Genomic DNA, 17,124 nt, shown 5'->3' on the forward strand with positions numbered 1-17,124 from the left:
ATTTTGTGTGGGAGGTACCGGATGGAGTGGACAAATATAGTCCATATTTGAACATGATCTATATCTGGTAGATATATTAGGATGTGTAAAGTATGGACCAATTCGGCCACTCCCTTCAAGAGTTATCGTGCGCACAATTTTTCCGAACATTTTTGAACTTTTGTGGGGGAGGTACCTGAAGGTGTTGACCGATATGGCTTATCTTCAAACTTAAACTATGTTTGGACAAAATATTTCTAAGGCCAAATTTTGGACCAAATCGGCAGATCCTTTCTAGAGTTATGTTGCGCTCCAACCACATCACACGATGTCATAGGGGTTTTTTTGCAACTTTCATGCTATTTTCTCAGGAAGTATGGACTTGCCGCTAATGAAACTTGTACCGTCGTATGGGGGCCAGTGAATGCGAGTTGCTAAAACAAAAATCAAAGCGATTCGAGAGATGACCCTAAACTGAACTTTTCCGAAATTTTGTGTGGGAGGTACCCGAAGGAGTGGACCGATTGAGTCCATATTAAAACCATATCTAAGTCGGGTACAAGTGTCACGATGTGAGAGTATGGACCAAATCGGTTACTCCCATCAAGAGTTATCGTGCGCACAAATTTTCCGAACATTTTCTAACTTTTGTGTGGGAGGTACCGGAAGGAGTAGACCGATATAGCCCATCTTCGAACTTAAACTAAGCTTGGGCAAAATATTACGAAAGCCAAAATTTGAACCGAATCGGTTCATCCCTTCGAGACTTATCGTGCGCTCCAGCCAGCCAGACAGACAGACGGACATTGCTCAATCGACTCCAAATTGTCTGAAACACATTTCGTCCAAACATACTTGGGGTCTAAAACCATTATTGCCCGTATGAAAGTGTATATACCCTTTCTAGCCTAAAGGCTGAGGGTATAATTAAATGAAAATAAATATTTAACATTTATTACTTCCGATAATCTTCCGATTTTTTCCGAATATCGGATCAAACATCCGGTAATCTTCCGATTTTTTCCGAATGTCGGATCAAACATCCGATAATCTTCCGATTTGTTTCCGAATATCGGATCAAACATCCGATAATCTTCCGATTTTTTCCCGAATATTGGATCAAACATCCGATAATCTTCCGATTTTTTTCCGAATATCGGAACAAACATCCGATAAACTTCCGATTTTTTTCCGAATATCGGATCAAACATCCGATAATCTTTCGAATTTTTTCAGATTTTCGGGTCAAACATCCGATAATCTTCCGAATTCTTTCCGATTTTCGAATGTTCCTTCAGATTTTTTTTTCGAAATTGTTCCAATAATCGAAAATTTACTTAAAATTTCCTTTTTTTCATTCGAGTTTTTTTAGGAATTCGTTCAGAATTCTGAAAGAAACTCTAATATTCCATCCGATTTTTTCCGATAAAACTTTCCGAATTCGTAGGCACCTTCACACAATTTTGTTCCGATTTCTGAACGAATTCGGCATCAGAGTGCAGAGTTTCGTTCCGAATTCGGAAAAAATTGTTAGCTGGGTATTTAAAATCACCACTACCATTGTTTGCACACAAACAAACTCACAGAAGCTGCGTTAACGCAAGCATCACAAACTGACACACGCAAAACAATCAATGTAGAGAACAGGAACCATGAACGATATTCAAAAGAAAATGATGAACTAAAAGGTTTTATTTAATGAAAAAGAGACAACGAACGAAGTGAACGACCCGGATCTTTTTGGTGAACGGAATGAAAAAGATCGATCCGCTCAATGAACGAGATTGCCCAACACTAGACTTAATCCTATTATTGTTGTTTTAATGTTTTAAAACAACTAGTTTATTAGTGGAAAAGTTAGCCCTTACCCCTTGGCGCACAATGCCAAACTTTTCCACTAATAAATTAGTTGTTTTAAAATATTAAAACAACAACAGTGGGATAAAGCCAGAATATTTTGAGAAAACAAAATTTTATCAGCAATGTTCCAATGTTCTATTTTAAAATTTGTCATGAAATTGTTTCCTATATGCTACTGTGCAAAATGTGTTATTTTACCAAAAAAAAAATAAATAAGTAAAAAGTTGCATTTAACAAAATTTGTTTTTATACCCTACACCACTCCGGGACCCCCATCAACATGCAAAATTTCGTGACGATCCGATCAAAATTGCGACCTGTAGCGTGATTACAAAGTTTAGATGGACAGACGGACGGACGGACACACATAGCCAGATCGACTCAGCTCGTCGAGACATTCATTTTGGTATATATAAGTATGGGTCTACGACCATTATTTCGATGCGTGACAAACTTTTTGGCCAAAACCAACTTATAATACCCATAAGTTGGTTTTGGCCCAATTTTCTATTTTTTGGAAATCACGCTACAGGTCGCAATTTTGATCGGATCGTCACGAAAATGTGAGGGTTAATGGGGGTCTCACAGATGAAGAAGCCTATTGATTTTGGTGATGGTCGGATAATATTTAGGGGTCGGAATTGGCAAACACTTATTTGGAGAAAAGTCAACATTTTATTTCAAAGCCAATATCTCTGTTTCTTTAAGAGATATATCAAGAGCAAAACTAGGCAAGGAAAGTAGAAAATATCACATTTACAACGATGTAAAGTAGGTTGTCGTAGGTGGCCAAATAGCAGAGATATGGCAATAGTCGATAATGCATCCAATTTTCCGATTTTTTTGTAATCACGCTACAGGTCGCAATTTTGATCGGATCGTCACGAAATTTTAGGGGTTAATGGGGGTCCCACAGAGGAAGAAGCCTACTGATTTTAATGATGGTCGGATAATATTCAGGGGTCGGAATGGGCAAAAACTTATTTGGAGAAAAGGTCTACGTTTTATTTCAAAGCCAATGTCTCTGTTTCTTTAAGAGGTATATCAAAAGCAAAACCTGGCAAGGAAAGTAGAAAATATCACCTTTACAACGATGTAAGGTAGGTTGTCGTAGGTGGTCAAACAACAGAGGTATCGCATTAGTCGGTAATGCATCCCATTTTCCGATTTGTTTGTAATCACGCTACAGGTCGCAATTTTGATCGGATCGTCACGAATTTTTTGGGAGTGGATGCGGGTCCCACAGAGGAAGAAGCCTATTTAGTTTGGTGATGGTCGGATAATATTCAGGAGTCGGAATAAGCGAAAAGCTTATGTAGAGGAAAGTCGACGTTTTTTCTTATGCGTATATCTCCGCGTCTGGTTGGAGTATTCTAAAAGGAATACCTGTCAATGGAAGAAGAAAAGATTTAGTTTATATTGATGTTGGCGTAAGTGAGCAAACCGAGATATTGCAAAATTCAGTAATAAACCCAATTATTCGATTTTTTGTAATCACGCTAAAAGTTGAATTTTGATCGGATAGTGACGAAATTTTGGGGGTAGATGGGGGCCCTACAGAGGAAGAAGCCTATTGATTTTGGTGATAGTCGGATAATATTTAGGGGTCGGAATGGGAAAAAACTCATTTGGAGACAAATTCAAAGTTTAATTCTTTGTGAATATATCGGTTTCTAGTAGTGGTATTCCAACGGCAAAGCCTGTCAATGGAAGAAGAAAATATTACCTTTACATTGGTGTAAAGCAGGTTGGCGAAGGTGGTCAAACAAGGGAGATACCACAATAGTCGGTAATGCATCCAATTCTTCCACTTTTTGCAATCAAGCTACAGGTCGTAATTTTGATCGGATGGTCACGAAATTTTGGTTGCTTATGGGGGTCCCAGAGAGAAAGAGGCATATTATTTTTTGTGGTAGTCGGATTATATTCCCTAAAAGAAATGTTTACCAGTGAAAAGCTTATGCACAGGGGTAGTGGTGTAGGGTATCACATGGTCGGCCCCATCCCGACTATAGCCTTTGCTCACTTGTTTTATTTTAGTTCGGAATCTTAAACATCTTAAAGACTTCTTCATTTAGCGATTTTAAGAATGGAGTTTTTTATGTCCGTTTATAAGTTTGGCCATTAAATATCTCAAATTCAAATTCTCTTTCATATTTAATAATCATCTTCTGGAGAAAATATCACCTTAATATTTGGTAGATTATTCGGCTCTGAAGCTCATTTATATAATTCCCAAGCTGTAGGTTTTGATCATCAATTTAGTTACTTTATGGCTGGTACAATAACAGCTAAATCATTTTCAAAATCGAAAAATTAGAAAGTTTTTAAGATGTTTAAGACAAATTCCAAAACAAAGGTACAAAACAAATGTTAAAATTGTAGTCGAAAGTAAACATGAACACAACTATTGTAAATAATAACACATATCGATAACACTGATAACGATAAATGACCATGTATTTGTAATCGATTAGTTTGTAAGTATATGAATAGAGACAAGATGATGAAACAATAAATGAGCGGGCACTCATTCTGTGTGTGACCAGCAAAGAGATAACAACGTCTACATTTTCAGGTGTGGCAGAAACGCTCAATAAAGCAAAAGCAAATTGTGAAATTCAACAAGCCAACCAACGAACAAAGTGATACATACATACGGTGTAGAAAACTAAAATTTAACAAACGTTAATGGTTTAGAACACCAAAGTTAAGCAGAAAACCTGAGGAACTGAGTGAACTGAGGATAAAATCAAACGGCAATTAAAATTAAACTAAAGTGAATTGGTTTAACGGGAAAATCTATTAATTGCAATGGATCAACTTAATGGGGGTGGATTTTCCAGAGACGGCAACAGCTCAGCAGTTGCGTAGATTGCTAGCAGAGGTAATTGGAGCAAACAGTCTGCAGCAAGATCGTGCAGAATTGCCGGCCGAACAGCAAGAAGCAGTGGTGCCGACGAACGAGCAAGCCCAAGCAGAACTGGCACAACAACAAATGGCGTGTGTGACTAGCCAGCCAGAAGCGTTACAACAACAGCAGTCAAACGAGCAAGCCCAAGCAGAACTGGCACAACAACAAATGGCGTACGTGACTAGCCAGCCAGAAGCGTTACAACAACAGCAGTCAAACGAGCAAGCCCAAGCACAGCCACAATCAAACAAGCAAGGGCCGTTACAACAAAAGCAAACGAGCACACAATCCCAACAACAAGTTGAAATCATACATATAGAGGACGAAACTAGTATTGAGCAACAGATGCGGAAACAATTCAACATGTTAATGCTTGAAAAGGAGATGAACGACCTGCAGAAACAGGGAAGTAAGAAAAAAAGTATGGTGTCGTTTGCTGATATAGAAGGAGCCTTGCCCAAATTCACGGGTGATGACGATTATACCGTCACAAAATGGGTGGACGAATTTGAAAAGGTGACAAATGTGGTGGGCTGTGCTCCAGCGGAAAAGTTCATTTTTGCAAGACGAATGGTAAGTGGCAGTGCTCAGCTATTCCTAAGAAGTGCCAAAGCCGAAGACTGGCCATCATTGAAGAAGGAACTGTGTGCCGAGTTCCGAAAAACAGTGGGCGTAAAGGACATATTACGCAAGTTAGATAGTCGTAAATGGAAGAGAGGCCAGGAAAGCCTCCATAGATACGCATTAACAATGCAGGAAATTGGAGAAGGTGCTCCAATTACGCAAGCAGAATTGGTAGAGTATATCATTGAGGGCATGCAAGACAGATCAATGGCTGCCCTAGTGTTTATGAACGTGACAACGGTTGCAGACTTCAAAATGTGATACCCAAATATGAAAAAATGGTAGCCGAGAGGGTGCAGCGGCAAGTGAAGAGTGTTGCAGCGGAACCGGTGAAGCAGGAGGTGCGCTGTTATAATTGCCAAGGTATAGGACACTACGCGAATGTGTGCAAAAAGCCCCAACGGCCAATGGGGGCATGTTTTAAATGTGGTCGGACGGGCCACTTCAAGACAAATTGCCCACTCCAAACAATAGTAGCAGCAGCCGAAGAAGACGAATTGGATTGGAATGCACAGGTAAGAGTAGCTTTGGGTCCAAATCGGATCGGGTCTAAATTTCGTTTCTTTTCTTCTCTAATCGACACCGGTAGCCCATGTAGTTTTATCAACAAATCAATAATCAAATCCCTGTGTCCCAACTATAGGACGAAAGCGAAGAAGGTGTCCCAATTCAGAGGGTTAAGTGGAAAAAGATTGAAGGTGTGCGGGCAAATAGAAACAGAAGTAGAATTCCGCGGTAGATTAAAGAAAATTAATTTTAGAATACTAGACGATAAAAATCAATGCACACTAGTGCTTGGAAGAGATTTCATCAAACTTTTTTCGATTTATTTAGGTTTAAGAGGGAACCCGGAACCAATTGAATTACACAAATCCGGAATGAACTGTATAAATGTGCTTTTGAATTTGGGCCAAGAAAATGAATTTAAAAAAGGGCCTTTAAAAATAAAAAATGAAATAAAACGGAAAATGTGTGGTGTTCTTCCTAAGGTCAATGAGGGAACAGGTAATGAAAGTGGATTCGGAGAAAAAAATAATAAAATTGGAAAGGTCGGAGGTTCATCGGGAAAGATGAAAAGAATAGAAAAACAAAACCATCCAGGGGAAATAAAAAATAAAGTAAAGGAAATAAAACTTACTAAGGAGAGGATGGTGGGTTTAACAGAAACAGAAAAGAGTATTCATTTATGTGAAGTGGAGAATAAAGAGAAAATAAGGGATGAGAACAAGAATGATTCACAAGTAGTGCGTATGGGGAGCGGAAAGAAAGAAGAAAGAGTAAATACAAGTGTGAACGATGGGAAGAGAACATGTGTAGAAACCAAACAAGAAGAAGTAAAGGAAAATTTAAATGATTTACAAATAGCATGTGCAGATGTTGAAAATGAAGAAGACGGTTGGGATATTAATCCACAGTTAAGTGCGTATAAAAGGGATAAACTGAGGGAGATAATTAAAGAGAATTATTTTGAGAAAATGGAAAGAGAACCAAAAACCTCAGACTTTAGGGCTTCTATCTTAGTGAATTCGGGGAATACAACACACTGTTCTCCAAGACGGCTGTCCTTTGCAGAAAAGCAAGAGGTGGGGAAAATTATAGCAGACCTTTTGGGAAAAGGAATTATGCGCCCAAGTAACTCCCCTTATGCGTCCCCAATAGTGTTGACAAAAAAGAAAAGTGGGGAAACTAGGATGTGCGTCGATTACAGGGCTTTAAACAAAAACATAGTGCGGGATAATTACCCCCTACCCCTAATTGATTGCTTAGAATATTTGGGGGGAAAATCGTGGTTTACTATTATGGATTTAATGTCAGGGTTCTATCATGTTAGGTTGGACGAAGATTCCATTAAGTATACGTCTTTCGTAGTGCCAAATGGTCAATACGAATTTTTAAGATTGCCATTTGGGTTGAAGAACGGACCAGCGGTGTTCCAGAGATTTATTGCGGGAATTTTCCATGACTTCTTAGAAAGAAATGAAATGGTCATCTATATGGATGACATTGTGATAGCCTCGCGAACATTGAAAGAACATGAGGACCTGTTGAGAAGGGTAATGGATCGATTAGCTTCCTATGGATTGAAGTTGAAAATTCAAAAGTGTAAATTTGCTTACACTGAAATTGAATATTTAGGATACAAGGTTTCTCGTAGGGGTATCGAGCCTTCAGAGAGTCATGTTGAGGCAATAAAAAATTACCCGATGCCGAAAAACATTAGGGAGGTGCAGGCGTTTTTAGGATTGTGTTCCTATTTCCGGAAATTTGTGAAGGGATTCTCCCTAATAGCAAAACCGTTGTATGAATTGACGAAGGATGGGGTAAAGTTCCAAATTTCAGACGAATGCAGGGAGGCCTTCGAAACATTAAAACAGCATTTAACATCTAGTCCAGTACTGGCAATATATAGCCCAAGTAGGGAAACAGAACTGCACTGTGACGCAAGTGCGTCGGGATTTGGGTCAGTTTTAATGCAGAAGCAGGACGATGGCGTGTTACATCCGGTGGCTTACTTCTCTAAGAGAACCACGGATGCTGAGTCGAGGTACCACAGTTTTGAGCTAGAGACATTAGCCATTATTTATTCCCTCAGGAGATTTAGGGCATATTTGGAGGGAATAAAGTTCAAAATATTAACGGATTGCAATTCACTTACTCTGACGTTAGCGAAAAGAAATATCAATAGCCGAATAGCAAGGTGGGCCTTAGAGTTGGAAAACTATAGTTATGTTATTGGACATAGACCGGGGACAAAGATGGGTCATGTAGATGCACTGTCCCGAGTAAATCAAGATAATGATAAAGTGGTAGCAACTATAGAGATTGAAGACATAGACTTTCAGTTATGTGCGGCACAGGCTAGAGATAGGGAAATAGCAGACTTGAAAACACGATTGGAACAAGGTGTAGTAAACGGGTATGACATGGTAAATGGGGTGGTGTACAGGAAGATAAACGAAGGCTTGAGATTTTTCGTTCCTAAAGATATGGAGGTAGAGGTAATCCGAAGTATTCATGAGGCAGTAGGCCATTTGGGAGTAGATAAATGTTACCTAAAAATGAGAGAGCACTACTGGTTCCCGGATATGAAAGAAAAGATAGATAAGTATAAAAAGACCTGTATAAAATGTCTTATGTATTCTGCACCCCATCGACCAAATGCGAGAGCACTACACAGTATTCTAAAAGAACCAAGACCGTTCCACACAATTCATTTGGACCATTTAGGCCCATTGCCATCGTTGCAAAATAAACGAAAGCATATTTTGGTAGTCATTGATGCTTTTACGAAATTCGTTAGGCTATATCCCGTTCTGACAACAAGTACCAAAGAGGTCAATGCGGCATTGATAAAATATTTCGATTATTATAGTAGGCCGGTACGGTGCATTACGGATAGAGGAAGTTGTTTCACCTCAAAGGAGTTTGAAGATTTTCTCAAAGAGAAAAACATTGACCACGTAAAGGTAGCTGTCCACTCGCCCCAGGCCAATGGTCAGGTCGAGCGAGTGAACAGGACTTTGGTGGGAATGTTGGCTAAGCTTAGTGAGCCAGTAGCACATGCCGATTGGGTGAAGCAACTTAGCAAAATAGAGTTTGCATTCAATAATACGGTGAATAGGTCTATAGGTGGAGTTAATCAAAGAGGGGAGATAGTGGATAAATTGTCTGAGTACCTAGAGGAGAACCTTTCGGGCCCGGGGGAGGGTATCAAGGAGATTAGAGATAAAGCGGAGGTAGCTATTGCGAGGGCGCAAAAATACAGTGAACAGCGATCAGAAGAAAAGGGCATTAAGGTTAATTCTTTCAAAGTGGGTGATTTCGTGGTGATAAAGAATGTGGACACCACAGTGGGGGTGAACAAAAAACTGATACCGAAATTTAAAGGGCCATACATGGTGCGCAGGGTGTTGCCACATGACCGGTATGTGGTCGGCGATATAGAGAATTGCCAGATCACCCAAATGCCTTATAATGGGGTGATCGAGGCCTGCAATATGCGATTATGGAAAACGAGTGACCCCGGTAATGGAACCCAGGGCTGCTCTGCCTAGTAGTGTATATAGTAGTAGTTAATTGTACATAGTAGTAGATTAAGTAGCATAAGTATATAGTCCCCTAGTTTAAGCATACTTTACCTTCATTGATTAAATTTAACCCCGTGTGACCGGGGCGGTCACAATTATCAGGTTGGCCGAACTGTAGTCGAAAGTAAACATGAACACAACTATTGTAAATAATAACACATATCGATAACACTGATAACGATAAATGACCATGTATTTGTAATCGATTAGTTTGTAAGTATATGAATAGAGACAAGATGATGAAACAATAAATGAGCGGGCACTCATTCTGTGTGTGACCAGCAAAGAGATAACAACGTCTACAAAATGGATTTTTTTCTGTAAAATAAAAATGTTTCACACTGGTATAAAGGACAAATTCTAAAATGTTATGAAAAAATAGTAATCGTTCGAATCCCACTACAAAATGGGATAATCGTAGTTTAATACAAAAAATTGCAAGAAAGTGGAAGAGTACCATCATTGATAAAAATTGATTTCAAGTTTTAAATCGCGAAAAATGGATCCTGTGCAATATGTTTTTCTATTTTTTATTATTCTACAAAAAAAAAAATACTTGGACCAATATTAAAGAAGTTATGAGTGTTTTTTTGCACATAGTTTTTTCAGAATTCTACCTTTTCAATGTGAGATATCTCTGGAACGGTTAGTTAAAAATTTGAAAATTTTCTGAAATGTTTTGCTGACGAACAGCATCAAATACCAAGAAATAATGGAAATCAAAAAACGCATTTTGAAAAAACGTCCGATTTCACTCAGAAATCTCCATATTCCAATTTTCAAATTTTAATATAACCTGTAAAAATTAATTTCTATTTTACTTTGAAGTTATCATGTAATATTCTTTGAAATTTTCAGGAATTTGTGTATTTATATTCAGCGAATTTTTGAATACAAAAATTTCAAACAAACAAAGATATGTACCAGTATACATATCGCTCATTTACTCAACGAGCGGCAAAACTCAAACAATGTTTTTTCTGAGTTAATTTCAATTTTTTCTATGACTTCTACGTTATCTTGTGTCAAATTTTCATGCTCATATCTCTAAAACAATTTGCAGATGACTCAGTGATACTCTCGACAGGGAAAACTGCAGAAGCATCAGCAACAAATCTGCAATCATCTCTAAATAATATAGTGATGTGGACCAAGAAATGGAAGATAACGTTGAACAGTCAAAAATCAAACGTCATATACTTCACAAACAAAAACATAGTCAAAAGAGAAATATCATTGACAACATAAAAGTCCCCATATGTAAGTCAGCAAAATACCTAGGTATGTCTCTAGATGCCAAATTAAAGTGGAAAGAAACATTCGAAAATTAACTGGCTAATTGGAAGAAACTCCAACCTATCAATACAAAACAAAATTCTTATATATAATCAGATCCTAAAACCTGTACGGTTATATGGAATGCAAATTTGGGGATGTGCAAAAAACAGTGTTATAAATCAAATCCAAAAATTTCAAAACAAAGTACTGCGAAATATTGTCAAAGCTCCGTGGTACATGAGAGATAGCGACCTCCAAAGGGACCTAGCAGTTCCATCAGTCAAGGAAGAAATTACGCGTCAAGCGAAAAAACATCAACTGAGACTCCACGTCCATCACAACAACCTAATTCTGCCAATTCTCAACGTAGAAACATGCACAGAACACTCAACAGGTATAAACCACATGATCTTATTGATCGATTTTCCCGGCAAACTTAATTTACTGTGTAAACGAAGTCTGCTTAAAACAAATATATATGTAAATACAAATTAAAGTCACAAACAAGTTACTAGTTAGTCCAGGCGACTAGTCGTAGCATTAGTTTAAGTATTGTATACTAAGTATTGTATACTGTAAATGCTTAAATAAAGAAAAAAAATCTCTAAAACCCAACGAGTTACACCTCATTTACTACGAGTTTGGCATGATTCAACAAACAAGTATTTTGAGTTTTTGAAGCACTAAAATACTTCAAATCATGCTTGATCTTACACAGAAATTTAGCACTCATATCTGGCTAGCGTTACCTACCTACAATTTAGAGGTAGTTAAAGACTTCGTCTACCTCGGCACTGCCATAAACACAACAAACAACATCAGTTGTGAAATAAGAATAAGAATTGTATTGGCCAACAGATGCTACTATGGTCTAAGTAAGCAATTTAAAAACAAAGCCACATCTCGTCAAACAAAAATAACACTATACAAAACGCTGATACTACCCGTGCTAATGTATGGCTCCGAAGCATGGGTACTTGCGCAAGCAGATAAGGCAGTGCTTGGTGTGTTTGAGAGGAAAATTCTTCGAAAGATCTACGGGCCGATTTGCGTTGACGGTGAATATCGACGTCGTATGAACCACGAGCTATATAAGCTATACAAAGACATGGATATAGTTAAACGTATCGAGATGCATCGATTGCGTTGGCTAGGCCATATCATGAGAATGAGCGATGATGAACCCGCTAAAAAGGCGTATGAATACATGCCCCATGGCGGTGCACGCAGAATCGGCAGGCCTAAGCTTCGATGGAGCAATCAAGTGGATGAAGAAATGGAAAGGCGCGGTATTCCAAAAAGTCAAGCGAAAAACAGAGAGGAATGGAGATCTTTTCTTAGTTCGGTCTATGGAACAAATGTTCTGTAATGGGCCAACTAAGTAAGTAATCTGGCTAGCGTTTGGTCTAAGTATTTTTTTAAATATTATGTAATAATCTTTTTAAGTTGGGAAGTCAAATTTCAATCGTCAACTTAAAACGCTTTTTTTCAAAACTGGATATTTTAGATGTGTCATTCTTTGAGTAAATGAGCGATATGTAGATGACGAAGATGAATTTGTTTCAAAAAATTTTATGGTTTTAAAAAATAAAATATATCAAAAACATCCTTGCATAAACATGCAATTTTTAAAATAAAAACGAAATACTCATATCGTTTGTAAATTGGTCGAGTAGTTTTAGAGATTATTTCAACCACAGAATGATCTTAGGTTCATATAAAATTATAAAACCCAAAAACCAGAAATATTAGCAAACTTTTCCATACGTTATATCTAAATTGATATTCCATTGCTTCATGCGTAAATCTGTGAACACTCATATCTTCGCAGTGTATATTTTCCTGACATTAACACTTTTAGTTTTAATACTTGTTCACTAAAATTGTATGTCCGTGTCTATCAGTCATAACATTATAGTACCTATTACTTCGTATTTAACCATTCTTTAGTAAATATCATATTACTACTACATACTAGTAAATACATATCGTCACCATAAATGCCCGAAGACGTAACCCACATGAAAATCTAAATTCGTTTTTTTGATGGAATCTGATACATAGAGCTACGTTCAAAAATAACGATCCTATTTAAGAAATGGTATTTCGGAAAATGGGATAATATTGCAGATGTTGTTGTAATGACGGATCCCAAAACCAAGCTTTTTCGCGGTTTAGTTTCATTACTAACTCCCATTCTACCAAACAGTTTTTCATTTTGCAACATTTTTGCTTCTCTTGTAAAGTTTAGGTTTTGTGGGTTACGTCTTCGGGCATTTATGGTGACGATATGTACTCTTTACGTCAACTTGACTTTTTCGACAGCTATTTGACTGTTAAAACAAAATATTACATTTTCATGACCTTGTACAGGACTATGCAACTTTTAGAAAACCATAAGTATTTATACAAAATAGAATTTCAAACATTTAATTTTAATATCCAAGAGGAATATAGTTGTACATATTTGTAATGTCAATGCCATAAATAAATATAAACGAGTATGTACATACATATGTACGTATGTATGAACATACATATGTGTATCATTATCCATCTCTATTACGAAATATGTTTGGATGTCTGCTCCAACTGGAGGAATTAACATGTTTTATATTTACATTTATTCTATACGCGTGTACAATGAATTATTTAAAGCAAATCATTGTTTGCCGCGAAAAACTATGTCATTGCGATTATATTTTGAGTTGTCATTTCTTTTGTGAACTCCATAGTAACTTACAAATGGTGTAATCACGGATTGATGCGATTATGTGATGTATGCAGAATTGATTAATTTTTACAGTTAACTATTTGCACACACTCGGAGTAATCATATTATAAACAAGTTTATGAAGATAGCCTGTATACACTTATACAGTGTCAAACAAAATTATTGAAAATAAAATTAATGGCCTGTTTTTCTGAGACACTTGAATGAAATTCTGTTTGGTGTTCTCTAACTGTCTTCTATTTAAATAGCAACAAAAGTCGACAACTCGACAAGTAACATAGAATTTTCCATACAAAATGGGTTTCTGCAAAACATAAAAAGGACCAATTTAGTCAAGAGATTATTTATTATCGAATGGATTAAAGGCTCCGAATTCTAACCCAAATTTTTGTGGTAGAAAATAGCAGAAGAGAGCGTCATTCAGCGCCATTTTTGTTTAAAGAGAAGTGCAAGTTTTGCTACTTTTTGGAATACATGAATTTTGTGCCCAACATTTGAAAATTTCAGGTGCTGGAACACAAATATTGTTAGGTTATAAATAAAAAAATACACAATAACACTGTGCAATATTTTTAAGGTAAATTTGTGCAAACAATTTGAGCTGAAGATCTTTTGAAAGTACAGACCCAAAAGACAAAAACCCTTGTCGGTGTTTGTCATATCCAGCTTGGATTTTATGGCCCCATCTAAACATGGTTAAATATTGACTTTTCAAAGCAATTCTGGGCTATATCTCATGGTAGAACAAATACAAGGTAAAGTTAATACTACAACAAATACAACTCGAACAACAACCACAAAGGAATTTGTTTTTGTTTGTAAACCTTAGTGTCAACGTAAATGTAAACAAAACAAGGAAATGTCTATAAATTATTGGAATTTAAAAAACTAATAATTTTTCACATTTGATTGAATATTTTGGAAAACATGAATGAAAACTCGTTAGATTTTCAATTTGAATGTTTCCATATCATTCCACTAAATGCATAATTTCTCGCAGAAAGTAGAATACTTGCAAAAATGTTTCGGGTCCCTGGTAATTCATTGAAAAAAGAGAAGATGTTTCAATCATTTGCTTTTGAAAACAAAAAAGCACATGTTTATTAGGGCTTAATTCTTTTCAAGTTTAAGAAAATACCACACATATTAACAAATATTGTACCGCCTCTATAAGCGGTGTTTTAGTGTGCGGCATGTCGTTCGGACCTGGAGGAGGTTACATGTCAATGATATGAAGCCGTCTTTATGGGAAATAGTTTTTTTTTGTGATGAATAAATTTGTTCTTCAAAAATATATATCCCTAATATACATCGAACATAGAAATAAATACATAAAATGTCGAATGGAATTTGACACTAACACTACAACCCAGTTCAGTCAGCTGGGTATTGCTGCTACCTTTTCTTGTTCTACCATGGCTATATCTCTGAAACCTATGTGAATCTTCAACTGACCTCTGAAGCAAATTTGTAGATAAGGGCAAGAATAAAATATTTGGAGAAATGGTGAACTCGAAAAACTACATTTATTGCCTCAAATATTATAAAATATCGAAAATTTCCATAATTTGTATACATATCGCACTATATCTCCAAAACCATTAACTTTTTCTTAATATTTTTTGAAAAAATATTCGCTGGGGCGTAATACACATCTCTTCAGAACATGCCATTGTTGTAAAATGCTCTATCACGTTGTTTTCAGTAAATTTTTAAACGACGATTTAATAAATATGTCAATAATGTGGTAAAATCAAAAATGCTGTTGGTGTGAACTGTGTTGGAAAAGATATCGCTCATTTACTCAAAGAGTGACACATCTCGAAAAATCAAATTTCGAGAAAAACGCGTTTTAAGTTGGCGATTGAAATTTGACTTCCCAAATTAAAAAGATTATTGCACTAAAACTAAAAAAACTACTTGGACCATATTGTGCAACCAGATAGCCATTTATCAGTGCTAAATTTCTGTGCATGATCAAGCATGATTTGAAGTGTTTTTGTGCTTCATAAACTCAAAAAACATTTATGTTGAATTATGCGAAACTCGTAGTAAATGAGCTGTAACTCGTCGAGTTTTTGAGATATCAGTATGAAAATTTTACACAAGATAAAGTAGAAGTCGTAGAAAAAATAGAAATTGCTAACTCAGAAAACGCATTTTTTGAGTTATGTCACTCTTTGAGTAAATGAGCGATATGATGAAATTACCGCTGTAACAACATGAAGTAACTCTAAAGCCACACGCTGAAACTTTTATACGAAACTTTCCCATAATTTTGTCATTCTTAGGTCGAGTCCCCCAATACAGTAATTTCATAAAATTACCTTAGTATGGAACTCGATCTATGAACTAGAGTTGTACAATCTAGTTCATTTGAAAGATCTAGTTCAATAGCTCAGCTCTTTAAACTGAACTAGGCCAGTAATCTAGTTCATAGTTCACTGTCCAGTTCAATCATTCGGATAAAAATCGTTCACCGGCTCTTAATCGGTAGTTTGATGAAAACGCATACATACACCAAATACAAACAAACAAAAGACTAATATAATTTAACTACTCCATAACAAAAATATTACATTTACATAGTTTTATTGCATTCTTAAAGAAAGATTAATTAATTTTAGAAAAAAACATACTTCATTTAGGTGGCTGGCAAAAAAATCTTATGTTGTCTGTGTGTGTGTAGAAATTTTCATTGCGTAAAAGCTTTGTGCGTGTGTGTTTCTTTTTATGTTTTCCATTTTTTTCTATCCAAAAAGGCAGATTCATTAGGTAATCGATTCGACATATTGTAATATGTTATGTCCCTATGTTTTTGTAGAAATCTCCATTTTCGGACAGCTATTCCATGTACCTTGATCCAAAACATAAACAAACTGATCACATTACGAAGGCATCCCTCGACATAGACGACGCCGTCACTTTATGTATTTGTGGACGACATGTTGAACTAGATTGTGAATCGTTCGTTGATCGTACGGTCACCGACTGATTATAGTTCAGTGAACTATTGAACTATAATGAACTATATCGACTGATCTAGTTCATACGCTCTTTTCAATGAATCGTTCAATTGAACTAGTTCGTTCATGAACTATACAACTCTACTATGAACGCCAAAATAATGGGAAAGTTTCGTATGAAAGTTTCAGCGTGTGGCTTTAGAGTAAGCACTTTAGAGTTTCATAATGTTCTGAAGAATTGCTGAGAACTTTATTTAGAAGATTTTTGCAACAGTTTACTTGGCTCAACTCCAATAGCTTAGCTGACACCCAATAGTTGAGCTGATATTGACCAGAATTTCAGCAATTTGGTAAAATTTTCTATATTTTATCGATTATGATGCCCTAAATGGTGTTTTTCTTATGTGGTATGTTCAAAAGATAAGTTCTACTAGTTTAAGGCTACAGTATTGCCAAAAACAGCAAGCTCAGATTCCTAATCGTTTCTGAGATAAAGGAGCGATAAATGCAAAAAACTGTAGTTTTAGCCCGGTTCAGATGAGGCCATAAAATCCGAACTGGATCTTACAGGAAAAAAGCCTACTAAGGTTTCTGTAGTCTTAATATGTCCTTTCAAAAAATGCAAACTAGAAGTTGTTTGCATTTTCAGCCTTGCATAGTGTAAGTCTACAAATTTTTGTG

At 36.4% G+C, this 17,124-nt stretch overlaps 2 protein-coding genes across 5 annotated transcripts in view; one reads left to right on the forward strand and one right to left on the reverse strand.

Annotated features, from left to right (window-relative positions):
• The window catches only part of LOC141394336 (alpha-N-acetylgalactosaminidase), a 386,219-nt gene that overhangs the window by 312,612 nt on the left and 56,483 nt on the right, over positions 1–17,124 (reverse strand). Inside the window, exon 1 of one of the 4 annotated variants that reach the window (XM_073968600.1) lies at positions 13,487–13,604. The exons of 1 other annotated variant lie outside the window; for it this stretch is intronic. The gene's annotated coding sequence lies outside the window, so the exon portion shown is untranslated. 2 more of the 4 variants (XM_073968603.1, XM_073968602.1) reach the window with 2 other exon arrangements.
• On the forward strand, positions 4,372–6,346 carry LOC141392977 (uncharacterized). Its single transcript, XM_073965940.1, has 2 exons — positions 4,372–5,892; positions 5,967–6,346. The coding sequence occupies exon 1, from the start codon at positions 4,667–4,669 to the stop codon at positions 5,636–5,638; it is 972 nt and encodes a 323-aa protein (XP_073822041.1). The 5' UTR covers positions 4,372–4,666; the 3' UTR covers positions 5,639–5,892; positions 5,967–6,346.

The sequence above is a fragment of the Musca autumnalis genome, unplaced genomic scaffold (genome assembly GCF_047663935.1).
Source record: "Musca autumnalis isolate F117 unplaced genomic scaffold, ASM4766393v1 scaffold_2, whole genome shotgun sequence".
NCBI classification, from domain to species: domain Eukaryota; kingdom Metazoa; phylum Arthropoda; class Insecta; order Diptera; family Muscidae; genus Musca; species Musca autumnalis.

Coding starts and splice junctions, on each gene's coding strand:
- LOC141392977 (XM_073965940.1), top strand. CDS start 4,667: ATGGGGGTGGATTTTCCAGAGACGGCAACAGCTCAGCAGTTGCGTAGA.